This window comes from Brachyhypopomus gauderio, chromosome 4 (genome assembly GCF_052324685.1).
Source record: "Brachyhypopomus gauderio isolate BG-103 chromosome 4, BGAUD_0.2, whole genome shotgun sequence".
Classification (NCBI taxonomy): domain Eukaryota; kingdom Metazoa; phylum Chordata; class Actinopteri; order Gymnotiformes; family Hypopomidae; genus Brachyhypopomus; species Brachyhypopomus gauderio.
Window position 1 is genome coordinate 4,728,586 of NC_135214.1, and position 25,168 is coordinate 4,753,753.

The 25,168-nt window shown below is 44.0% G+C and overlaps 2 protein-coding genes across 5 annotated transcripts in view; both read left to right on the forward strand.

Annotated features, from left to right (window-relative positions):
• Positions 1-25,168, forward strand: part of nalcn (sodium leak channel, non-selective) — a 107,369-nt gene that overhangs the window by 72,858 nt on the left and 9,343 nt on the right. For all 3 annotated transcript variants that reach the window (XM_077001693.1, XM_077001691.1, XM_077001692.1), the window contains 16 exons: positions 2,148-2,284; positions 3,313-3,454; positions 3,687-3,760; positions 6,247-6,348; positions 6,703-6,772; positions 6,914-7,005; positions 7,444-7,566; positions 7,734-7,790; positions 9,281-9,401; positions 10,093-10,224; positions 10,594-10,761; positions 10,935-11,039; positions 11,128-11,234; positions 12,510-12,630; positions 12,721-12,819; positions 12,937-13,030. In XM_077001693.1, the coding sequence (XP_076857808.1) occupies positions 2,148-2,284; positions 3,313-3,454; positions 3,687-3,760; positions 6,247-6,348; positions 6,703-6,772; positions 6,914-7,005; positions 7,444-7,566; positions 7,734-7,790; positions 9,281-9,401; positions 10,093-10,224; positions 10,594-10,761; positions 10,935-11,039; positions 11,128-11,234; positions 12,510-12,630; positions 12,721-12,819; positions 12,937-13,030 (1,744 nt within the window). The remainder of the gene's footprint in view (positions 1-2,147; positions 2,285-3,312; positions 3,455-3,686; positions 3,761-6,246; positions 6,349-6,702; positions 6,773-6,913; positions 7,006-7,443; positions 7,567-7,733; positions 7,791-9,280; positions 9,402-10,092; positions 10,225-10,593; positions 10,762-10,934; positions 11,040-11,127; positions 11,235-12,509; positions 12,631-12,720; positions 12,820-12,936; positions 13,031-25,168) is intronic.
• On the forward strand, positions 13,041-25,033 carry LOC143511938 (sterile alpha motif domain-containing protein 3-like). Of its 2 annotated transcripts, XM_077001701.1 has the most exons (7): positions 13,041-17,185; positions 19,575-19,749; positions 19,848-19,886; positions 20,078-21,141; positions 21,525-21,683; positions 21,812-21,910; positions 22,210-25,033. In XM_077001701.1, the coding sequence occupies exons 4-7, from the start codon at positions 20,170-20,172 to the stop codon at positions 22,528-22,530; spliced, it is 1,551 nt and encodes a 516-aa protein (XP_076857816.1). In that variant the 5' UTR covers positions 13,041-17,185; positions 19,575-19,749; positions 19,848-19,886; positions 20,078-20,169; the 3' UTR covers positions 22,531-25,033. The 2 variants fall into 2 exon arrangements, with proteins under 2 accessions (XP_076857816.1, XP_076857815.1); XM_077001700.1 differs by lacking the exon at positions 13,041-17,185 and having other exon boundaries at positions 17,192-19,749.

Below are 25,168 nucleotides of genomic sequence, written 5' to 3' on the forward strand. Positions count from 1 at the left end.
GGATCTCCACCCCGTCTCCTGAACTGGCTACTGGGTGACATTTTTTCACGTAGCTGCTTTCGTTGGCTGTCGTCGTACTGAGTCTCGGTCCGTTTCAGCCGGTGCTGGCATCTTGTTCCGGCCCCCCCAGACAAACATGGGAGTGGCTCAGCATAGCCGTGTAAGCGGGGCCCCAGTTTGGCTGCTGTTTTGGCTGTTCTGGGGCCGTGTCGTGAGCCAGGCTGGGCGAGAGCCAATCAGATATGGCCACTGAGCCCAGCGCTCAGGTGCACTTGCGTACGTCAAGCGTGGAGTCATTGACTGGGGCCTTGGGGAGCGATGACAAATACAGTGGCTCTTTGGTTGGATGGGAGGGGGGATGACTGTAGCAGTTATGAAATAAATATACATATATACAATTATCAGCAGGCACCATTAGGTTGGACAAGGTTGCAGGCCTCTCTCTTCTTCCAGGGCTTTGCTGTGTGTTTGGGTCTAATCAGTGAGGGCTGTGTAGCTATGCCACTTGAGTCCTTCCCACAGTAATTCTCCAGGACACAAACAGCCTGTTGTTTCTGCTGCTGCTTTTCTTCTCCTGCTCGCCTAATTTCTGCAAAAACAGGAGATCTGACGTCCTCGTCGGCTGCGTGAATGCGAGGTCTCCGTGGCTCTCCGGCACTTTTGCGGTGTTCGATTGGACTGGTCTGAAAGCAGTGTTGCTGAGCGGGCACTGCAGCGGGGGTTCTTACCACTCGCTTGTCCTGAGGGACGTTCAGCCCTCGAATCACAGAAGCCCCGTATAAGCAGCTTATGGAGAGGGTCAAACAGGCATCCGGAGAAACACTCAGCGTTCAGTCCCATCCCCCTCAACGCAGGCTCATCTCATCTACAGCTTAACACTGGTTGATGGTGAACATCACTCTCTGTATTTGGCGCTTCTGAACATATTCACTGATGCTGTCCTGTTCGAGAGGGCAGGGAAGACACGCCTGTCCAAGCCAGGGCAAACACCCCCCCTCTGCTCCGTGATGGCCGAAAAACAGATTAGCATGTCGCCTCCTCGTTTTGTTCTCTCTCCGTTGCCTCCGGGTTCCTCTTGCTCAAAATGCGTTTTTCATTTCCGTGTGGGTCTGTGGCAGCCAATCAAACGTGGGCCAAACCAAGCAGACCCGCATCCTGGTACCAGTGATGGGCGTTCGTCAGAGAGAGGGCGATCCCGAAGGCTGCAGGCTTCCAAAGTATGCCAGTTAAGGAATTTCAATAAATTCATAGGTAATAAAATTGATATAATTTGGCACCATAAATTGATATGTTCTCCTTTGATCGGCCACTGTGTACAGCTATGATTGCGTGCATTCTTATTACACAGCGTGATTCGTCTGACTCAAGCTGTCTCGTGAAAATGGAATTTATGCCGTCAATTTGTTTTGTTTTGTTGTTGTTGTTTCTTGATGTTATTTTCCTGATTTTGTGGCATGGAGGCTGATTATGGCTGAGCCGAGACGCGGAGTGTTTCTGCTTGTGTGCTGCTGCCATCTGTGGACGGGTTTGGGGACAACAGTGTCGTCGAACTCACAGCCGTGTTTCACGGCACACGCGTGTCTACATCAGTGACTATGACATATGTTGACCTTTTGATGAATAACCTGGAATTTCCCCCAAACACAGCAAATAGGACAGGACACAGTTTGACATGCTGACAAGACACAAACTGACATGTTGACATGTGGTCAGTTTGTTAAGGGGTGAAGGAGCTTCTAGGAGGAACTTTCAGCAGTGTTTGTCTCGATCAGAGCAGCAGGCCAAACACAGGGGAGAATATGAAGCCGTCCGCTTGCAAATCTTGAATGTTCTGAATATCTTGAATACTTCCATACATCGATTTGTGTTTTTCAGATATTAAAACATACAATGATTTTCTTGAAAGATTTGAAAATGCATTTGAATCCCTTGAAATTGCTGAATGCACCAGGCATCTTAAACCCGTCTGTATGTAGATGAAATCATTTTGGTGACACACTTTTTTGGCCACCCTGTCTCTTTGCTGAACCAAAACAGTCCCAGTTCCAGGGCCTGGTGCTCCAGACTCCGGTGCTCCGAAAATAAATGTTCCATACGTGCCTTCTGTTGTTTCCCTTGAAATGAGTTTGTGTTTACACACTTCGCAGTTGAAGCAGAGCGAGGCCAACGCCGACACCAAAGAGAAGCTCCCTCTGCGTCTGCGTATCTTCGAGAAGTTCCCCAACAGGCCACAGATGGTGAAGATCTCCAAGCTGCCGTCAGACTTCACGGTGCCCAGGATTAGGTAGAGTGTGCACCCACATTCCCTGTGGTGTCTTATTGTTGCTGTGCATAACACTTCATTTGTTCTGACATGCTAGAATATTATTCCAGTAGAATCCCATGTTGTATTTTTAGTTTCTCTTATGGACAGTTTCTTTCAGTTGATATTTGGGGAGAAGTGAGTCCTTGACTTAGAGTACATCGTATATACAGGTAGCAAAAAACTAAAGAACTTGTTGGTATACTAATAGACTCAGACCTCATCTTTACCAGCCATATTGAATACATCACCAAAAAGCTCTCTAATATAAAACATTGCTGGAATCAAAGGCGAAATGTCCCAAGAAGACCCAGAGAAGCTCATGCATGCTTTTATCTCCAGAAGGGAGGACTACTGTAATAATCTCCTAATTGGATTCCCCAGAAGACCATTCAGCTTATACTTATTCAGAATACTGCTGTGAGGGTTTTTACGGGGCACAGAGATCAGAGCACATTTCTCCAGCTCTGAAATCTCTACTCAGGCTAACAGTTAGCCATCTAGTAATCGTTAGTAATCTACAAATCACTAATAAGGCCCAGAATACTTTTCAGATATGCTCAAAAGTGTAAACCTAGTAGAAATGTTAGATTTAGGGACACCAGCCAGCTGGTGGAGCCCAGTGTTGTAACCAGACATGGTGCAGCAGGGCTGTATGCGTACCCAGAACTGGAACCAGACCCAGTTGAACGGATGTGTCCCAAATGTAGCAATTTTTAAACCCATGTTAAGAACAGTCTGTTCTGTTCTCTCATGCTTGCAGGTGAGTTCTTGCTCTATATCTGGTGTCACTTTATTATGTTATTGTATTACTTTATTACTGCAATTTAGAAGTAAGATATAAAACTACCAAAGCAGTAAAAAATTGCAATATGTTTGTGACTATATGTGATAATCTCTTTCTCTTTCCACTTTGTAAAACATGCTCATTCGCTGTACGCAGCTTTATGGATTTGCATACTTGTGTGTGTGTGTGTGTGTGTGTGTGTGTGTGTGTGTGTGTGTTGCAGGGAAAGCTTCATGAAGCAGTTCATCGACCGGCAGCAGCAGGACCCCAGCGGTCTGTTCCGGAGGCTTCCGTCTGCCTCCTCCTCTTCCTGCGACCACTCCAAGAGGTCGGCCATGGAGGACAGCAAATACATCGATCAGAAGGTAGTGGCCCGCCTCACGGCGCTGACACCTGGCTCCGTGCCAGCTCGTTGACCCGTAGTGAAATATGTGAAAAAATTAAGCACGGAAATTCTGTCCAAAGCTTTAGGAGGAAGTTTAGTTCCACAGTAGTGTTCAAAGATGCCCACAGTTGCACTGTGGTCCGTGTTGACCTCTGAGGGCACCGTGTCTCATGTGTGTGGATTGCTGTCTAAACATTTCTCTTCCTCTCTAGCTGAGAAGGTCCATTTTTAGCATCCGCGCTCGCAACCTCATGGAAAAGGAGACAACTGTCAATAAAATCCTTCGGTGAGTTGGAGACGATGGAGCACTTCATCCTCTCTGAGCTTCTAAAGCTCTACTGAATGAGTTTAGATCCTATTTGCTCGTACATGGTCAAAGTATTAACTTAGAATTTTGGCCACAATCTGGATTATGTGATGCAGAGTGAAGCTATATGAAATGCTTCAGGTGTTTCAGATTAAAAACACTGGAGCATTGCTGTGGCTCTTTGACCCCCGTTTGCCCGAAATACGTTATAATGAAAATCTGTTTTATGGGTTTGATGCTTTAAGGCTTTCAGACTGTGTATGCCATCCAGGCAATCATGGGATGGGACAGATAACGCAGTTTTCGTCTCTGGACCCTTTGTAGGTCGCTTGTCAGCAGGAATAACCTAATTAATAATTAAAAGTTTGGCGGCACTTTGAGCTTGCTAGGAACTGCTGCTCCTGCCTGCCAGTGCCAAACTGTGTCCCAGCCTGTGTGTCTCTCGTGCTGCCCCCTCCTGTCTAAAGACCCCCCACCTGCCATTATCCTCTCTGCTTACATTACACACACACACACACACACACACACACACACACACACACACACACACACACACACACCTCTTCCCCTCCTCCTTCTCTTTAACTGCCAGACAGCACATCAGTAGCCATCCCACGTTGTCTGTCTGCGCCGTCTGGGGCTTTGGGTCTGTCTGCATTCACGCACACACACACACACACACACACACACACACACACACACACACACACACAGAGGCACTCATGCAGGCAACCATAAATAAGGGTGACACATTCTCCCGAAGCCCAGATTGTCATTAGCTGCGTTATGGTACATGACTCCGCAATTAATGGCCAACAAAGCAGCAGCGGTGAGCAGTGGGAGGAGCCGGAGGCGAGCTCACGCTTCTGTCTCCCCACCGTCTCCCCGCCGTCTCCCCAGACAGCTGAGACGCGGGAGCTCGTCGGCCGCACACGTGCACGAGCCAAGCGGTGGCAGAATCCGATGAGGAAACGGCGAGTGCGGTCAGGGGTCGGCGTTAAGCCGGGTTTCTCATTACAGACTCTGGGCTTCGCTCCAGAAAGAACCAGAACCGAGCCCGTCTTCCACCACAGCAAAGTCGCCACTTTGCCACAAGGCTCGCACACATGACAACACTCCTTCAGAAAAGCCTTAAAGACGCCGAGCACAGAATGATCGCTCCATTCCTCCACTCTGTTTTCTCAAGTCAAACTTCGAGTTTCATGCTCTATATTTGCCTGGGCTAAAAAGGGATTAATTAGTTTTCCTCCCAGCAGAGGTTCAGCCCCTCGGTCCTGCTCCCTACCTGCGTCACTGTATGTTAGTAAGAGCCATCTGCCATCCAACGAGATAGCAGCAGCGCTTCAAAACCTGCTCCTGCTGAAAAATACCAAATAAACACACTGCCGCATGGAGGTTTAATAAGACGCCATTTCATGAATCAGAGCACAGGTTGCTCGGTTATGTTTTACGCAAAAATGGTTGGCCCTAGGTACCTGCTCTTGCATTAATGAGTGTATTCAGGATCGATTTATGAAGTGTATTCATTTCTATTGTGAGTTTATGATAGCGTGCTGTGGCAGGCAGCGTCAGGTGGGGTGTGTGTGGAGTAGCATGCGTGTTCACGTCAGGTGGGGTGTGTGTGGTTGCAGGGCACGTGTTCACGTCATGTGGGGTGTGTGTGGTTGCTGGGTGTGTTCACGTCAGGTGGGGTGAGTGTGGTTGCAGGGTGTGTTCACGTCAGGTGGGGTGTGTGTGGTTACAGGGCACGTGTTCACGTCAGGTGGGGTGTGTGTGGTTGCAGGGCACGTGTTCACGTCATGTGGGGTGTGTGTGGTTGCTGGGTGTGTTCACGTCAGGTGGGGTGTGTGTGGTTGCAGGGCACGTGTTCACGTCAGGTGGGGTGTGTGTGGTTGCAGGGCACGTGTTCACGTCATGTGGGGTGTGTGTGGTTGCTGGGTGTGTTCACGTCAGGTGGGGTGTGTGTGGTTGCAGGGCACGTGTTCACGTCAGGTGGGGTGTGTGTGGTTGCAGGGCACGTGTTCACGTCATGTGGGGTGTGTGTGGTTGCTGGGTGTGTTCACGTCAGGTGGGGTGTGTGTGGTTGCAGGGTGTGTTCACGTCATGTGGGGTGTGTGTGGTTGCTGGGTGTGTTCACGTCAGGTGGGGTGTGTGTGGTTGCAGGGTGTGTTCACGTCAGGTGGGGTGTGTGTGGTTGCAGGGCACGTGTTCACGTCAGGTGGGGTGTGTGTGGTTGCAGGGCACGTGTTCACGTCATGTGGGGTGTGTGTGGTTGCTGGGTGTGTTCACGTCAGGTGGGGTGTGTGTGGTTGCAGGGTGTGTTCACGTCAGGTGGGGTGTGTGTGGTTGCAGGGCACGTGTTCACGTCATGTGGGGTGTGTGTGGTTGCTGGGTGTGTTCACGTCAGGTGGGGTGTGTGTGGTTGCAGGGTGTGTTCACGTCAGGTGGGGTGTGTGTGGTTACAGGGCCTGCACCAGACAGCGTATGCTGAGCGGCTCGTTTGACGGCCAGCCGACCAAAGAGCGTTCGATCCTCAGTGTCCAGCATCACATACGCCAGGAGCGCCGGTGAGATAACAGAAGCCCACATACGCCCACACACACACACACACATACACATACATGTGCGCCCATACCCATAGCCTCACAGGCACACACACGCATGCACATACACACACACACACAAACAAATGGACATAGACATCTTGCTTGCGGGTTAAACCACACAGAATGGGGTCTCGTATGGCATTATATTCTAGAGTTCTGCTTCACACTAGTGTACTTTGACAGCAGTACTTCTGTGCTGCTGGGACGTGGCCACTCTGCTTGGTTCACTGGAGGATGTGAATGTGATTGGCTGAGCAGAGTGAATGTGATTGTGCTCACGCCAGTGTGTGGAGGAATCTGATCTCGTTGGCTCAGGTCTCTCAGGCATGGATCCACCAGCCAGAGGATCAGCAGGGGCAAATCTCTGGAGACGCTCACGCAGGATGTGAGTACACACACACACACACACACACACACACACACACACACGCACACACACAGATACATGACTTGTATACCGTGCTGAGAGAAGGCTGCAGTGTTGAAGCGTTTGTTTCTGAGCCGTCCTGTGTGCGGCTGCCCACAGCACTCCAGCACCGTGCGTTACCGCAACGCTCAGAGGGAGGACAGCGAGATCAAGATGATCCAGGAGAAGAAGGAACAGGCTGAGATGAAACGGTAGAGAAGCACTCTCAGCCCTCTGCTCCCTGTCCCCCAGTCCACCGTGCAGGAAGCCCACACAGGGCTTCAGCTAATCCTCTCCATATCAAACCTATTCCACCTCCTCACCCTAAATCCTCACCTCCTGTATTTGTAGATGTGTGTTTTTTTTATAGTATGACTATATGCAATAGCATGGTGTATTAGCCAGGATTGCCTTTTTTTGTTGTGTAGATCAGCTGTTCTTATGCTGTCCAATATTAACTTGAGGGAACAGGATATTTAAAGAGTGATCAGCTGTAATCTGTCAGCATATTTCTTGGGGCTCACCTACACACGCTCCCTAACAGAGCACGCTGCCTACCTCAGCACCCCTGGCCCGCCACGTACGTCTGTCTGCTCCTCCGCCGTGAGAGCTACCCGCACCTCACTGGGCTCGTTGTGTTTGTGCATCAGGAAAGTCCAAGAGGAAGAGCTGAGGGAGAACCACCCGTACTTCGACAAGCCGCTCTTCATCGTCGGGAGAGAGCACCGCTTCAGGAACTTCTGTCGCGTGATCGTGCGGGCCCGCTTCAACGCGTACGCATCCTCGCCGGTTCAGAGCGGTTCGGAGCGGTTCTGAGCTTCAGCACCAGAATGCACAGTGGTGCATTTTGTGAGAGGTGTTATAAGACATTTTATGAGGCGTGTTGCGGTGTGTGTGTCCTGCTTACTGTTGTATTCCTGAATTTGTTTTTGATGAACAGGTCAAAAACAGATCCCACAACAGGAGCCGTAAAGAGCAATAAATATCGTCAATTATAGTAAGTGCTAATTTCTGTTTGACACTTAGTTAACACCATCTTAACACATACAAAACACTCCTAGCCTAACCTAAAACTCTTTCTTTTTACCATATTAAACCTTTTACCATATTTTTACCATATAAACCAATCATATTAATATCCATGTATCCACTGAACATAATTGATCACAAATCACGTAACCCAATTAGCAATATGCCCACTTGTACCACAAGGAACAATATTCTGCAATAATAAGATGGTCAGAAGGTTTTTGTACATCTAACACCATCATCCCCCCCAAAATGCAATGTATAATATTTTCTACACCTTCTGTATATGAGGCTTACCAGATTGCTTCAGTCACTTCTAAATCTTATCATTAGGAGCCAAAGGATTCTAGTTTTTGAGGGATCAGATTGAACTATGATCACGTGAACATAGTTTAAAGGTATGTTACTTGACATTCATGTACAGCTAGTAAGAGAGTGGTCATTTTAAGCTACCAGGAACAGTGTTGTTAGAGGTGAGGTTGCCTTTGGTTGATACAGATCTTAAACATGACAATAGTCCATAAAAGATTTATAACCCCAGCAAAAAAAAATTTAACAAATCAAGCAAAAATTTGAAATCACTGTGATCGGGGCATTTATGACAAGTTTCCAATTTCCTTCAAGCAGAAACAATTCATCATTTTTTGGAAGAGGGTTTTGTCATCAGATTACTTCACCGTGCAGCGTGTCTGACACTCGGTTGCCTTGACAGCATTCACCTTTGATTTATGACTGCTCTGTTGATGACCGTCACAAAACTGAACATCTGATATTCTTATATTCCTTTTGGGGCAAAGGGGTACCGCTTAGTTATTTTTTATCACTGAGGGATACAGAGATATCAATCAATCAATCAAAATTTATTTGTATAGCGCTTTTCACAACACATGCTGTCACAAAGCGCTTTACAGGATTTACAAGGGTAACAATATTATGGGTCCAAAACCCTAATGAGCAAGCCAGAGGCGATAGTGGCAAGGAAAAACTCCCTATGATGGTGGGGAATAGGAAGAAACCTTGGGAGGACCAAGACTCAAAAGAGAACCCATCCTCCATTGGGCGGCCCGTTAACACACAAATTACACAAAAACAAATTATACAGACGAATACACAAGTCACACACAAATCACACAATCAGACTAAGTATAAGGTAACTAGAATTAAAATTCTGGGTGTTGATATACAGAGATATGCCTGTTGAGATAAGTTGGGATTAAATTCCTCCAGGATTACTCTAACTTTAAATGCTGTGAGAATCCATATGGTCGGTGTTAGCAGATTAGCCATACGAATCTGGTGTTGTGGTGTCCTGGAATTATCCTGGCAGTCCACACAGTCATCTGTGAAAGCAGCAGAGAGTTACGTAAAGGGGCTTATCGCAGTCCTGTTCATCAAGCCGGCTGGTAACCTTTGAATTTATTCTGTGCGAATCATGTGTGTGACCGATTTCCTCCTCAGTGATCTGCTGGGCTTGGTCACGTATCTGGACTGGGTGATGATCGTGGTCACCATCTGCTCCTGCATCTCCATGATGTTTGAGTCTCCTTTCACCAGAGTCATGCATGTTCCTACACTGCAGGTAGCAGGACTTTCAATTACCATTCCCAGATCTTTTGTTGCATTCTTTTTCTTGATTGCTCTTCTATAGCCTTGTGTGGTTACCACATTTGATTGCCGTTTCCACCAATTTAAAACACTTGGAATATTCTGCCACTGATTTGGCCGGCAGCGAAACAAACGCAGTGCGTCACGCTTGTGCGAATGTGAACGTCATTAGTGAGCCCTTGTTTTTAAGCCCCCACTCACTCCATAACGAGGCAGGAAGACTGCAGCAGACGAGACCCATTTGGTCTGATTCCGCCGTCTCGCCGTTCTTACGACGCCCTTGTGTGCCGTGCCCAGACGGCGTCGGGCCAGCTGGAGTGGGTGCGATAAGAGGCAGAGCGCTTCTGAGAGCGAGCCACTCCGTTCCCGGGCCCCGGGAGTGCGGCCGCTCTCACTCACAGGGTCTTTCCCGCTCAAAGCCTGATTTGACTGCGGTCATTACTGAACTCACGGAGGGAAGGACATTACTGTGATGTTTTTATGGTCATGCCACAAAAAGTGGCGGTCAGCAGTGTCCATAAAAAGTGGCACGTTTATTTGTTTTGCAGTTGCACTATGACCTCATAATGTATATTTCATGGGATAGGAAGTAATTATGTTATTAACGTACTATGGAATGTTTCCGTTGAGTTCCGGTGTGATGGACGTTTGCCTCTTTTCTGCAGATAGCGGAGTATGTGTTTGTTATCTTCATGAGTATCGAGCTGACTCTGAAGATCATGGCAGACGGCCTGTTCTTCACCCCTACTGCGGTCATCAGGGACTTTGGTGGCGTCATGGACATTTTCATCTACTTGGTATGTCCATCCCTTTCCCTTCCTCACAAAGTTCACATGTTCACGTGTCTTTCTTTTGCAAAGAACACGTGAAGGGTAGCCTTCTCAATGATTAGTCTTGAGAGTAGGAACACAGCCTTGACTAAACTTTTGAATACAACCCCTTTGCATACAGCCCCATTCTTTAGTTTGATACCCTCAGAATCATAAATGACTTCCTTTTTAATATGAGTTATATTTATTATAGCTACTCACTTTATTAGATGCATTTTTATTAGAGATGCCATGCGGTTTGTACAACCAGTGAGTCCTGGACACACCTGATCTAATCAGACCCAATTTGATTGGGTGTTTCTCTTTCCCCGTCTGTGCGCTGGTCCGGCGTGGCAGGTCAGCCTGATCTTCCTGTGCTGGATGCCCGAGGACGTCCCCTCAGAGTCGGGCGCGCAACTCCTCATGATGCTTCGTTGTCTGCGGCCGCTGCGAATCTTCAAGCTGGTGCCCCAGATGAGGAAGGTGGTCCGCGAGGTCCTCAAAGGCTTCAAGGAGATCTTCCTGGTAATCATCACCCTTCCCCGCCAACCCTGGACCAGGCACAGGGCAAATGCGGCAGCGACAACAGTGACTTACTAGTTCTGTGTATCACGCTGCATGTATGGGTAAATATCTGATCAGATCTTGCAGGGGCGCTCTCCTGCTCTAACGTATTATATCGACCTTCCTTTGCAAAGGTCTCTATTCTCCTCCTGACGCTCATGTTGGTGTTTGCGAGCTTTGGCGTGCAGCTCTTCGCTGGGAAGCTTGCCAAGTGTAACGATCCTCATATCAGCGAAGAGGTAGAAGCGGGTGCCTCCTTCTGTTTGACTGCATTCGGGGAATATGCCAGACGTGGACCGTAGCTTTCTCTGTGCTTTCTCCTCACAGAAAGACTGCCATGGTATCTTCAGGATTAATGTCAGCATCTCCAAAAACCTAAACCTGAAGCTCCGAGCAGGAGAGACGAAGCCTGGGTTTTGGGTGCCAAGAGTGTGGTACAGACTCCCCACCTTCACCACAGAGACACTCTTACACGTTCATATTAGTGGTACATCACATCAGACCTACAAAGGAGGGAGAGCCGATGTGTAGCTACTGGAACCGATTCTACAAAGTTTCCACCAGAAGTGCTGACTGCTGAAAAACAGTGACCTGCTAGTCAAGAGTGCCTGTACTGAAAGAGTGTAGCCATGAGTGTAGCCTTACTTGATGGCCATGGTAAAACCCAGATGCATACCTAGAGCCCTCCGCGCCTCAAGTATGTCTCGTCTTGACCCTCCATCATCCAGGACACATGGGAGACAAGCATCCAGACTTTTCTCTGTCCTGGCTCCAAGGTGGTGGAATGAACTTCCCTTGTGTGTCCGAACATCGGAGTCACTTGCTGTCTTCAGACGCCGACTGAAGACCCACCTCTTTCAAGTGCACTTTGCATAATTATGCTTTGTCTATTGTACTTTATCGTCTCTTTCCTCAGGTATTGTGCATAATTGGGTTATAGGAATTGTTTACTGTCTTTTTCCTCAGGGGATGTGTATATTCAGGTATAATTGTTAGGTATCATTTGACTTTCGTCTAGTGGTTTTTCCAGCTTAGAGTACCTTGTGTTCAGGACTGTCTATTCTACCTTGGAGATTCCAAGCAACTACATAGCACTTTTGTAAGTCGCTCTGGATAAGAGCGTCTGCTAAATGCCATAAATGTAAATGTAATGAGTACTGACTCCCATGAGTACTGACTCTGTACTGACAGCTGTGTCCTGATGGCTGTCGCCCTCACATTATGGCAGGCCTTAGCTGGCCTGTTCTGTCAGAGCCCAGTGTGTCAGCGTTACTATAAAAGACGTGTTTTAACCAGCCTGGCACGTAACGGCTGCTGAGTGACGTCTCCATTCAACTGCAGTGCAAGGGCCTTTCTTAACACACTTGTATAATGTGTAGCATTCACTCTGTAGTAGGTATAAAGTGACGTGGAAGTAGTGTAGAAGTGTATACTGTATAGGGTCCCGTCAAATGTCATCATACAGATTATTCAAATAATCCAACACCTACCTGTCTGCTAGGCAGTATCATAATACAGGAACTCACAGAACTAGCTAGTGTTTCATGTTACCAGTGATGCCATGGAAAGGGAGGCCAGACTATACAACAAAGCTTTAACACTAGTGTTGCACTTTTCTACTAACAGGTAGAAAAGTGCAAAAAAAAAGTGTTGTTTGTACAGTTCTATGCCAAGGTGATCACCAAAGGCTACTGCTAAACTGTTTCCAGGGCGAACCCTCGCAACTTTAACTTCGACAACGTGGGCAACGCCATGCTGGCTCTGTTTGAAGTCCTGTCTCTGAAAGGCTGGGTGGAGGTGAGAGATGTCATCATACACCGAGTAGATCCGGTAAGTGTCCGTCCGGGTGCTCACACCCCCCAGCAGCCAATAAACTCACCTGTGCGAGGCAGTGACTGGTCTTGTGTTCTCTTCATCCAGACCCACGGCATCTACATACACGTTTTCGTCTTCCTGGGCTGCATGATCGGTCTGACTTTGTTTGTGGGCGTTGTGATAGCAAACTTTAACGAGAACAAGGTAAGCCAAGCACACGGTATCCGCCCACGAGCGTCGAGTGGCGCTTTTTTTATGTGATGTTTCTGCAAGCTCACCGAAACATCACATAAAAACAGAAACCTGTACGTGTTTGTCCAGGGAACGGCTCTGCTCACGGTGGATCAGAGGAGATGGGAGGATCTGAAGAGCAGACTGAAGATCGCTCAGCCGCTACACCTTCCTCCACGCCCAGGTCTCTCCACGCTCCTTCTGTCACCTCCTCACCCTCTCACTCCTGCTCTAAACGCAGGAGACACTCGCCAGAAGTATAGCGGAGTGCAGCAGAGGCAAAACAGACAGAGGAAGGCTGAGGGAGAAACAGTCTGTGGATGGATGACATGTTTATCCACTCTGTCCCACCTCCCAGTACAGCCTCATTTCTCTTACTGAGAGTATTTCTCTTTCAATCTCTCTCTCTCTCTCTCTCTCTCTCTCTCTCTCTCTCTACTGTAATGAGCTCTCTCTGATCTCTGAGAGAGGCTGAGAGAGCATTTAATCTGCTCTCCTGGGCCGTGCTGGCGTCTAGATGATGCTAGGCATTCATAGTGCCTCTCCTGCCCTGGGTCAGTTGCACACTGATGAGGAAAAGCCCCATTAAGCTCCAGAATGGAAGTTGCAGACATGTGCACACGTGTCCTGCGTGTTCTCCGACAGCCCCTCGACTGCCCCAGGGGGTAAAGGGAGGCAAGTGCGTCCCAACATACCCCCTGCAGCCTCCCGCTAATGCCCCGGGGAACTATCTGCTGGATCTCCAGCCCTGAGGTCAGGGCCCACCCCAATGACCAACACACACCCCGTAGACGCCCATATCAGAGAAATCCACTAAATTAATAAGCAGAACAATGTCTATGAAACACATTTGGTCAACTGATCCAACAGGAAGCAAAGGTAGAAGCTTATGAAGTCTGCCAGTGCCTGTGTTCTCGATAACCCCTGTAGAGAACATTGTTCCTTACGTCTCTGTGATGATGTTCCTCTGAATCAGCAGTTCTCATGAGACGTTGGAGGAAAAGGCTAAAATAGAAGCAGTCGGGCGTTCTTTTGTGCCCTGACCATCTCACAGTAACAGGGTGGCCTGGGCAAAGTCTCCTTCCAATAAATATTCCGCTTCAGTCAAACAAACATCTCGTGCCTTAAATTAAGAAGATGCTGTTCCTTCTATTCTCTTTCTTTCTTCGGACTGAACTGTTTGAACGAGAGCATAAGGGTTTGTCTTAACTCTGGGCTCCAGGAGGAACACGAAGGTGCCAGCGTGGACTTGCTGTCTGATCTCTTGTCACTCAGCTTGCGTCCGAGACGCTGACGGAGAAAACGTTGATGGTGACTCAGGTTGCATCAGTTCTCTACTGAGACCAGCTTCAGAAGACACGCCCTGGACTCAGTGTGTCTTGGCTGTCTAAGTTAACTGCTGTCCCTGGCTGGTGGAGTGTGCCGCAAACAACGGGTCTCGGCTGAAACGATGACACTGCACAATTTCGAACAAAGCCGCGTACTGAGTGTACCAGCTAAATAAGCTTGTGACATTGGATTAGATAGCCGAGCTATATCATAAAGTTGCTTCTCTTTTAAAATTCATGTAATTTTATAACTAGTAATAATGTTGGAACTGCATAACATCCCATAATGCTGCAGTCTCATGTGTGCTTTGAGTATTTATTACACAATTACAAGAAAATGAAATCTTATGAAATCAGTATAACTGCCATCATAGTGCTGTTTCACCCTTCTGGAAGCACAGTGGCATAGGAACCTGCAGAGGAACCTGCCAGGGACAGACACGTTCACAGATTCTGCTTCACATCCTCGTTCTCCTCACCAGTCCAGTTGTGTTAACTCCACACTTGGGCCACTATTCTCTGACGTTAGTCTTAAGCTACACAGTCCACCTGGTCAAGTTACACATGAACTAAAGCTTTAAACTTCACTACACAACTCCATACCTGTCTGTAACCCACTACTGAGTATGTACACGTCAATGGTAGGCCAGGTTCAATAATATTAAAATAATACTAAAGAATAAGAGACACTAGGCTCTGGAGAGAGAGTGGAAAACAGTGCAATTAAAAGACACCACACGAGGGTATAAGTTTTTTTCCTTTCTTCAGTAATTATTTGAAAAGTTGGAAACATTTACAATTACCCAAATAAAAGATTGGACCCCTTTTTTAAAGAAAATTAACTGAAAATGAATTGTCCTTCAAAAATTGGGAAATAGTCCTTTAAATTCTCCAAATGGACAAAAGAGAGTTCCTTTCAGTTGTTGTAAAAAAAAGAAAATAGTTCTTCTCAAATGGTTCAGTTGGTAAGTGTCGATTCAAGTCAATAAGTCAAGTCAGTCAGTCAGTCAGTAATGTGACACAAGCAGGCCACAATCCTACCAGATATGCCATATGCAATGACAGAACCGGATCACGCTCGAATGGGTTGGTGGCTCGCCATCAAACGTAGTCCACAAATCCTCAGCGGAATCCAACTCCAGCTCAAAACTTGACCTGTGTAACCATACCCTTAGTTAAGCTACACATACAGGACAATGTTAAATTCTGATCAAATATCAACAGTTTAAACTTAAAATAGTTGTACAACATTAATATAAATCTTCTCAAAAGAAAAGCTATGCAACTGCATACACTTCGTTCATACTGAAAAGCATTGCATACTATTCAGTTAAATGACCATTTATCAAGTAAACAGGACGAATACTATAAAATAAACAACATTGTACACTGAAATCGCGGTAACCTTGCGATTATGCATAAACATTACAGAGTACAGAATGGTTATCGTGAGGACACGTTTAGCCTTCTCACGTTACACGTGCTAAGTGCGTGATCACAGCATGTGAAACAGTCAACTCACTCCTAGCTTTAAACTTAATCATTTCAACTAAAATATACCCTTCCACATTTAACACAACAAGTATTAACAAACAAAATACAATTCTTAGGTTTCACTGAAGTATTTAACAATGATAAACAAAATATGACTTGGATTACAACAGTACACTGTAAAAAATAGAACTTGAGAATTAGTTGTCTATACTTGAAATAGTAAGTTGGTGACTGAACTCAATAGGTCGAAAGTTAATCTAACATAAAATGTTTTGTTCTGCTCAACATTAACAAGAACATAAGAAAAACTTGAAAAATCATGTTGAGAAAAATAAAGTTATTGAGTCTGAGCCTAAAGAAGCCGCGCACGCGCTATGCCTGCCTCGCGCATGCTCTGTCTGTGAGAGGTTTGGTTATCGCGGGAAGGACGGTTGTCGTTTGCTCTGGAGACATCATTTGGACTTCGCTGAAGACTGAAGTAAGTATTACAATGTCTTATAAATTAATTTAGCTCATTAGACAACATATGGTTGAGAGGAAATATGACGTTTTATTTTGTTGTATTAACTAATTTTAACGGCCAGACGGAGAAAAGGTAACGTTAGCTAGTTGTGGCAAGGCTTAGCTTTTAACTTGGTTAGCTAACTAGCTTAGTAAATGTTGCTCTTTGGTCTGTTTTGTCTACCGCCAAAATCTGTTTCCACCATAAATGCAACATCGAACGCGACGTAAAAACCGACTTGAAAATGCAAAAAAACGTTAAATATTCGGATGAGATTGTTTTGTATAAAAGCTGTACTGGACCACAACAATGTCAGTCGGAAGATCGGTGTTTTATTTCTCACGAAAGGCTTGAAAATCGAGTAAGAATCGCTAAATCGCGCTGTCGAAACTGATGCTGTCCACCATGGCTTTGTGACAACTAGCTGAAGTTAATTGTGTGTATTAATTAATATATGCATGTGTGTTTATACCATCTCTGGTCTGTAACTGTGACATGTCACTGAAAACAGCAAGCACAGAGGTGTAAAGAATGTAGGGACTTGGATTTCTCCGCATGATAATGATTGAGCCGCGGCCATTTTCTCTGGTTGCGGTCGGTGATTAAGCGCGCTGTAAATAAATCGCTGTTTCATCGGTTTGTAGGAGGTTCTTCCCAGAGTTTTGGTAATATGACATAACTGAATGTTCGCTTTCTCTCATCCCGTTAGAAGAATTCACATTTCGCGCTTGTTTTTTTTTTTGCCTGCTTGAAATTTAACTTCGCGTTTGGACCATTCAAAAACATCGTGGCACTGTTCAAAAGATATTAATAAATAAGTGGACAATTACATTATATTCTTGTTTATTGTTTCCTGAAGTTTTATCCCAGTCTGTACAGTTTAAGGTAGTTTTTTAATTAATATCGTTCTTTTTCAGAAAAAAAGTGCAGTAGATGAACTGCAAAATCTGCTCATTCACAAGTAAATTCCCGGAAGTTCTGTTGAAGCACCACAGAGTACGCCACGGATTCCACGGTACGCGCTGGCCCTGTTTTCACTCTAGTTGTGTTTGTTCATTTAAAACAGCAGGTTCATTAAGAAGTCACCTCTCAAGATGCCATACTACAGCTTCTCCACGTAACGAGAATTATACCTTTAAGTGTGAACTTTGTGACTACAAAGACGTTTGTAACGAAAAACAATTTTTCAGCCACTTAGGAGTACATCTAAGGCGACATGATACAGTGAGCTGCCCGTTTAAAAACTGTAATTTTAAGAGCAATTTTGTTTCAACATTTAGTAGTCACAGAAGCCGGGTACATAAAGATCACACAGTTAAAGAATTCAGGACTTCAGTAGCAATTGTTAATGAGGTGGAGGACAATAATCCTGAAGAAGTGCGGGTTTTGGATCAGGAGCCAACTGTGGAGACTGAGAATGAGACGCTGACTATCTCTGCATCAGGAATAGAAAAAGTAGATGCACTGACTCTCCAGCATAAACTTGCATCACTTTTTCTTTGTATGCAAACTGTCTTACATGTTTCCAGACAAGCAACACAGAAAATAATTGAGGAGCTGAACGATATTGTTTGTTTTTCACATTTGCATGCACATCAATGTGTAAAGGACATTCTCACCAAACATAACAAGGACCTTGATGACTCTGTTGTTCAAGAAGTATTAGAAGCCGTTTTCAGAGCAAGTCCTTTATATGAGACCTCTAAGAAAGGTGTTCTTTCTACAGACTACAGAAGAAATATTTACTTTAAAAGGAATTTTCCAGTAATTGAACCAACAGAGTATCTTTTTGATAGGCAGAAAAAGAATTTCTTTGTATATGTACCAGTACATCTAGTTCTTTCTCGTCTGCTTACTTGCTCGGACGTGTTGGACAACATCCAGTTTAATCATAAGGTTTCACATGGTTTTTACCAATCATTCCAGGATGGAAAGTACTTTAAGACTCACAAACTTTTAGGCAAAGAGGACTTCTCCCTTTCCTTAGCGCTGTATATTGATGATTTTGAAATCTGCAACCCACTGGGAACGTCAAAAAAAATACACAAAATCACAGCTGTATACTGGGTGCTACTTAACATACCAGCAAGGTTCCGTTCTGGCCTACATACAATTCAGTTAGCTGCTCTTGGCAAGAGTGAAGAGGTAAAACTTTTCAGGTTTAACAGATTTCTTGAACCCTTGCTTAAAGACATTGCTGTTTTAGAGAAGGAGGGAATCTTTGTGGAGTCACTGAATCATCGGGTGAAAGGAACCATTTTCTGTGTTTGTGCAGACAACCTTGCTGCACATGGACTTGCTGGATTCCAGGAGAGTTTCTCAGTAAAGCATTTTTGCAGATTCTGTTTAGTTAGTCGAGAAACTTTAGAAGATTCAATCTATCCGCACTTTCAACTGAGATCTCCATCACAGCATAATGCAGCATTACAGGAGCTCCAGAGTAGTGATAAAGTTCATGTTGATGGAGTTAAGAGTGAGTGTGTAATTGCCAAACATTTGACAGATTTCCACCCAATCACCAGCTTTCCACCAGACATTTTGCATGACCTCTTGGAGGGAATTGTGCCTGTTGAATTGGCTTTATGCCTAAAAAAACTGACACAGAGAGGTTTTTTGTCTTTGGATGTTGTGAACAGTCATATAACATCATTTCCATATAAAGACACAGATAATCTCAACAGACCTCACAAAATTCCTAAGTCTAGTTTTTTGAAAGGAACAATTGGGGGCAATGGCCATGAAAATTGGACACTGTTAAGGTTGTTGCCCCTAATTATTGGTGGTCTTGTGCCTGAAAATGAACCAGCCTGGGAGATACTCATGGACCTCAAAGACATAACTGAGATTGTTGTTTCTTCAAAGTTCTCAGAAGAGTCCTTGACTTACCTTCAGTGTAAAATATCTGACCACCGTAAGTTATTTCTTCAGACCTTTCCAGATGTGCGCCTGCGTCCCAAACATCACTACGTGGAACATTATCCACATCTGATTAGGTGCTTTGGACCACTGGTGGAATTATGGACCATGAGATTTGAAGCAAAGCATAGCTTCTTTAAGAAGGTTGTCAGCGATGTCCATAATTTCAAAAATATTCTTCAGACTCTTGCATCCAGGCATCAATTGATGATTGCATACCATCTTGATAGCTCACAACTCCTTAAAGCTCCTCTTCACGTTGAAAGTGTTAAAGTTGTCAGTACACTTTCTTTAGACGCAACATGGAGATTTGCAATACAGAAGACATTTCCAGATCATCACAAAGTGTCCTTGTCTTCCAGTATCCATTTAAATGGGATCAGATACACAGAGGGTATGATCATTTCAGCAGGACAGTGTGGAGGTCTTCCTGAGTTTTATAAAATTGAAAGCATTGTTGTTGAGAACAAGATTGGATTTCTTTGCAGACATATGCCATCCTGGTATGTTGAACATCTGAGATCATACGAGCTTGATGAGAGTCAGTATGCTGTAACACATGTCCTGACTCTTCAAGATCTCAATGATTTTTACCCATTGGCAGCTTACCCTGTGGGCGGGAAGCTGTTTGTAACGCCTAAGAAATTCCTGCTACATTAATTTGTAAGTTTGTTTTTATTGTAAATTAATTTAACTTAATATATAGAAAACATATTTTGAATGGGTTTTAAAACTTATGTATTTGTTTCATGTTCCTGAAGTGCTGATGTCTTTCTGCTGGATGTGAGCTGTGATTTAAGGTAAAGTTTTAAAAATGTTTTCTGTTTTCTGTTGTGGTTTTCTTTGTGTATTCATAACACTGTTCAAGTGAAATTCTCCTCTTCCATTTATTGTCACCCTCTAACTGAACACAGTATGATACTCATTTTGTATTATTGCTGTTGTAATTTCAAGGATCGATATTGTAATATACTTTTCTCTTTTACAAAAGGTCAACATTTGATGACTTTGGTTGTACAGGAGACAACCCTACTTCTGCCACAACTTGATTCACTACAATAGATTTTTGGAATTTGATGGACAATGCTCCTGCGTGTCATTATTTCTCCAGCAAACATACGGAAAATCAGCATATCTGAGCCACTTGCGTCTTTAGATTACCTTAAAGAATTTCTGCAGAGTAGACTTGAGCTGAAGGCAGGTTTTAGTCTCCAGTATGAGGACCCAGAATTTGGCAATGAATTGTGCAATTTGACTGATATTTTGGAGTTGCCAAAAGAAAAGGCAACACTGAAAGTTCTCTATGATGCATGCCCTGGCTTTGAGGGATCAGATACATCAGTGTCATCTCTTGACACAACCTCTTTGTACAGTTCGTCTGATTCCCCAAGCACTTCCCAAGATCCACTGAATTCTCAGCGGAGTCGACAGTGGCCATCCCCTTTCCTCATACCTACCTTCTCATATGATGTGGAACTTCGACTGAAAAAGGGCAATGAAGAGTACAACACAAGCAAGATTCCTCTAGATGTTACAAGAGACATGAAAAATGACATCTTGGACAAAATTGCCCAGGCTGTGTTCAGTGTAACGGCATATCCAACCAAACATGAAGTAGATTCTGTAGCCATGGCACTGATCTGCAAACATCCCTGCCTTAGTGAGCCAGGTGCAGGAGAGGGCTGGCTTGGATGGAGACAGAGTATCAGCTTCAAAATAGGAAATTACAGAACTAAACTTCGCAATGCAGGCTGCAAAGAAGTCACTGTCAATACAAGGAAGGAATGTGCTGAGGGTGGAAGATATTCTTTGAAAAAACCCAGAAGATCTGAGGTTAATTTCTTGCCTGAAAACCCAAGTGGGCTGAGTGATGAGTCCCTGGAACAAGAAAGGGTGGCAGTGAGGGCAGAGATGGAGAAGAAAAGTCCAAATGTGAACATTGTGAATTCGAGCATGGAGCGAACATTTTCACTGCGGCGGAAGGAGATCGTTGAACGGGAACCTTCGGTTGGTCTACTCAGAGATCGATGGCCAGCACTGTTCTTGGAGCACCAGGTCAGTGTTTGTATTATTTATTTATTTAATTATTTTTTGCATAATTAAGACTGGTCCATCCTGGTTAACCCTGCAACAACCTCTCAGCTTAACCATCTACATAACATGGCTAACTTACAGTGCTCAGGGCCACAGAACTGGTTAGTGAAATGACATAATGGTTCAGTAATTTATCTGATCATCCATTTCAATTTTCTGAGTTGATTGGTAGTTGCACCTCTACTCAGCAGATGAAAGAAGGCACCATAACTGGTTTCATGAGTCCACATCACCACAGAACACCACAGTATTGCCCTGACACCAACAGACTTGACAGTAGAAAAAGAGGCCTTAGTAATTCTGACTAGCATGATTGCATGCGCTGTCTTTTTCTGTCTCTTCAGATATGCAGCGAGTTTGAAAGAATAACTGCAGTCAATCTGAGGATGCAGTTTCATTGTGCGTTGGACATCTATGCACAAAAACTCCTTAAAATGTACAGGGTAAAAAGGCGAGCATCTGGAGAGAGTATGCAGATGCTGCTTGACAAGCTTGATGAACAGGTGTGTGGTTTGCTCTATCTGCTTGCTGTAAGTAGTTCTTTGGGCTTTGTGGTGCTTCTTTTATGGATATTAATGATATTAGAAGGGTACTGCAAAATATTTGTTTGTGTGTGGGGTTTTTTTTGCAGACTTCAGACATTGTGATGCATCGTAAGACTGCTGCACTTAGAGGTCTTCCACTATTTTTAAGAGAGGTGCATGCAAATACTGTCCTGAGGACCTGCTTGGTAAATTTAAATACTTAATTTATTTTAAGCATGCATTCATGTGTGTTTTTATCATAACTAGTTGTTGTTTTTTCCAGCTAGTTCTTTGTCTTTTTAGACCCTTTTCTGTACTGTGCCTTTAGAGAGTTGCTATGTCATTAGCTTTACACTCTTATTCACTTACGAACTACATTGGGTAATTGTAATATGAGGCACAAATTCATACATGTTGTTACATTGTTGTGCAGTAGAACTAAGGAACAGGTTTCGGTTTCATCAGTGTTACACCCATTTTCCCCCCTCTTTATGTGTCTTAACAGACCACTGATGATGAAGAGAAATACACAAAAGACGTGAAGGTGGCGATCTTGACAGTCCTTGAAGATGATGGAGGTGCTCAGTGTTCTCCCCCAGACGTGGTCAGCTTCGCTATCGTGCTTGAGGAAAATGTCGTCGTGGAAGGCATCAGTGATCTGCCAAGTGCATTTCTTCTCCTCTTTGGGCTTTTTTATGCCCTGAACATTGAGTACCCCAAAGAGATGAGATACAGTTTTGAGGTAATCCAGAAAGTCCTTTTAGGGCTTGGAACCAATTTCTCAGCAAGGGTGCTGTCTTTCAAAAACAAACTCTTAATCTCTTGATATGTTGAGCCAAGACTTAATTATAGGCTCCTGCCACCTCACACCACACCACCTCATGGAGGTATTACTTAATTATAGGCTCCTGCCACCTCACACCACACCACCTCATGGAGGTATTACTGAATGTAATAATTTTAGACCATCCTGTATCTGCTGTTAAAACAGTGTGTTGTATTCAATGTCAAGTTTAAAGTTTTTGAAGGGACAGATGTGTAATTTTTAAAAATTTCATTTTTGTCTAGTTGTCCTAATTCTTAAACACGTCTACATATTGGGCTATAAATACCTGTGGGGGATGTAACAGGATAATTGGCAAAAAGAAGTGATTGCATTTTGGTGTGTTGAAGACCATAGTGTGAAGGAAGTAACTATTTGCAGGTATTTGTAATATTTGGTACTGTATACCAAATTTATTTTTGGTACTGTATTTGGTCATACCGATCTACCAGTGGTGGCAAAAAATTCCAGTATACAGGAAATTCATCATTCTTGAGCAGAAGTGAGCAAAGGTCCCTTCTGAGTATTCATTCAGAAATTGATTGTGTTGACTTGAGTCAGTCACAAGCAGTGAAATACGGTTCCCGTCTGTAAGAATTTCCTGTAAACTGGGAGTTTTGCCACAGCTGGTCGACTACTATGATCATATGCAAATTTCACTACTTCCTTCGCACTATGGTCTTTGGCATGCCCAGATGCAGGAACTCCTTTTTGATAATCTTTAACTGTTATGTGACAGTTACTGTTATGTGTTATCTGTTTTGTGACCCATTTTCCACACTTTGGAACAGGACATTTACCACCGCTTCTCAATCTACGAATCCCGTCACACACCCCACAGCTATTTAAAGCCTGAATTTACTACCACTTTAAAAACACAAGGTGACTTTTTTTTTTGTCAGGAAAGAGAGTTTACGTCATAAGTAGGCTGTGGATGCATTGTTTATTCCACTGCTTGTTCCTACCCATGTGATGGATGCACAGCTAAGTTTATATTCCACTGCTTGTTGTTACCTGTGTGGTGTTGACTTTATTGTTTACTGTTTTAAGTATTCTACCTAGTGGTGGGCCGTTAATGGCATTAACGCCGATAACGGCTCACCACTAAATGTAACTCGCTTGCAGACCGTTTTCATCTGTGTGTGTATATATATGTATATACAGAACTTCACTCTATTATATATATTTTCTGTGGTTTTAACGTCAGACCTTTTAAAGGTTGGTTTCATCATATGTACAACGTAGACACCTGAACACCGAGCAGCTTACTGTGGCCTGGTTTTTAATATATTTAATCTAAGTAACACTTCAATTTGAATAAACAATTGATTGTTTATTGAAATTGAAGTGTTACTTAGATTAAATATACAGATAAAACACACAGATAAAAACGGTCTGCAAGCGAGTTAAATTCAATTAGTGGTGGGCCGTTATCGTTAACGCCGTTAACAGCCCACCACTAATATATATATTAGTGATGGGCCGCCCAACACCAATTCTACCCCATTTACTTGATGTGCTGGTAGTTATGCCTGCCTGTTCTAGATACATTTAACAATAAAAGAAGCAGTATCACAATCTTAATGTAGTGTTCAGTATTTATTGTGGCTTTGTGCACTTTTTGCATTTTGTAAAGTAATATCCACATGATTGAGAATCTGCAGCAGTATACTTAGTTGTGCAAGGGTGATTAATTGGATGTGTGTGCGTGTGTGTGTGTGAGAGAGAGAGATTGAGAAACAGCTGCAACATAATTGAGTTTGGTACACTTAAATTCTATACTGGCCTGAGTTTGTTGTACTTGAAATGATAAGTCATGTCAACTTCAATCAACAAGTATTTAGTATACTAATGTTATTTTCTACAATATAATTAAATGAGTTTGGTCTACTTGAATTCTAAATTGGTTTGAGATTATATTACTTGAAACAGTAAGTCATGTAAACTTGAATTATTAAGTACTGAGCATTCTAAAACACGGTTAAATAAGTTTTCTGTACTTGAATTTTACTTGATTTTTTGAGTTTATGTAACTTTTTGCCAAAAAGTTCTGTGTACTTGAAAAAATGATTGCATAATGTTGACTTATTTTTTTATGTTGACGCTACCTTGGATTTTTTACAGTGTAGCGAAAAATAAACGAGCTGCCTTACCGAGACAATTCAACGAAGAAATACTTGACGAACGAAACTTCTGGTCTTCAAAACAGACAGCGTTTACAAAGCTGTTCGCCCAGTACTCCAAAAATGAACCCAAACGTCACAGTAACTTAAAAACACTCTTTAAATCTCTTCTAACTCCGAGGAAAATGGAGTCTCCAGCTCTCCAGCTCTCGCCAACGGCTCGATGGGAACCCGAAAGCCAGCGAAACAGCACGCCAAAACAAAAAGCACCAATCGCAACTGCACTGCCACGAGCACTGCCACACCAAACACATGCAATTTTGTTCAACAATAACAACACATCATTCATGAATTGTTTAATCAGAATTATCACTATTTATTATCCCATTTTACTATTTATGCTTTTTATCTATTATTATTACTTTTATCTATTATTACTATTTATTGTACCTTTTTATTATGCATTTGTCAACTGGGTTACATGTCCATTATTTTAAATGTTTTTTTTTTATAATATT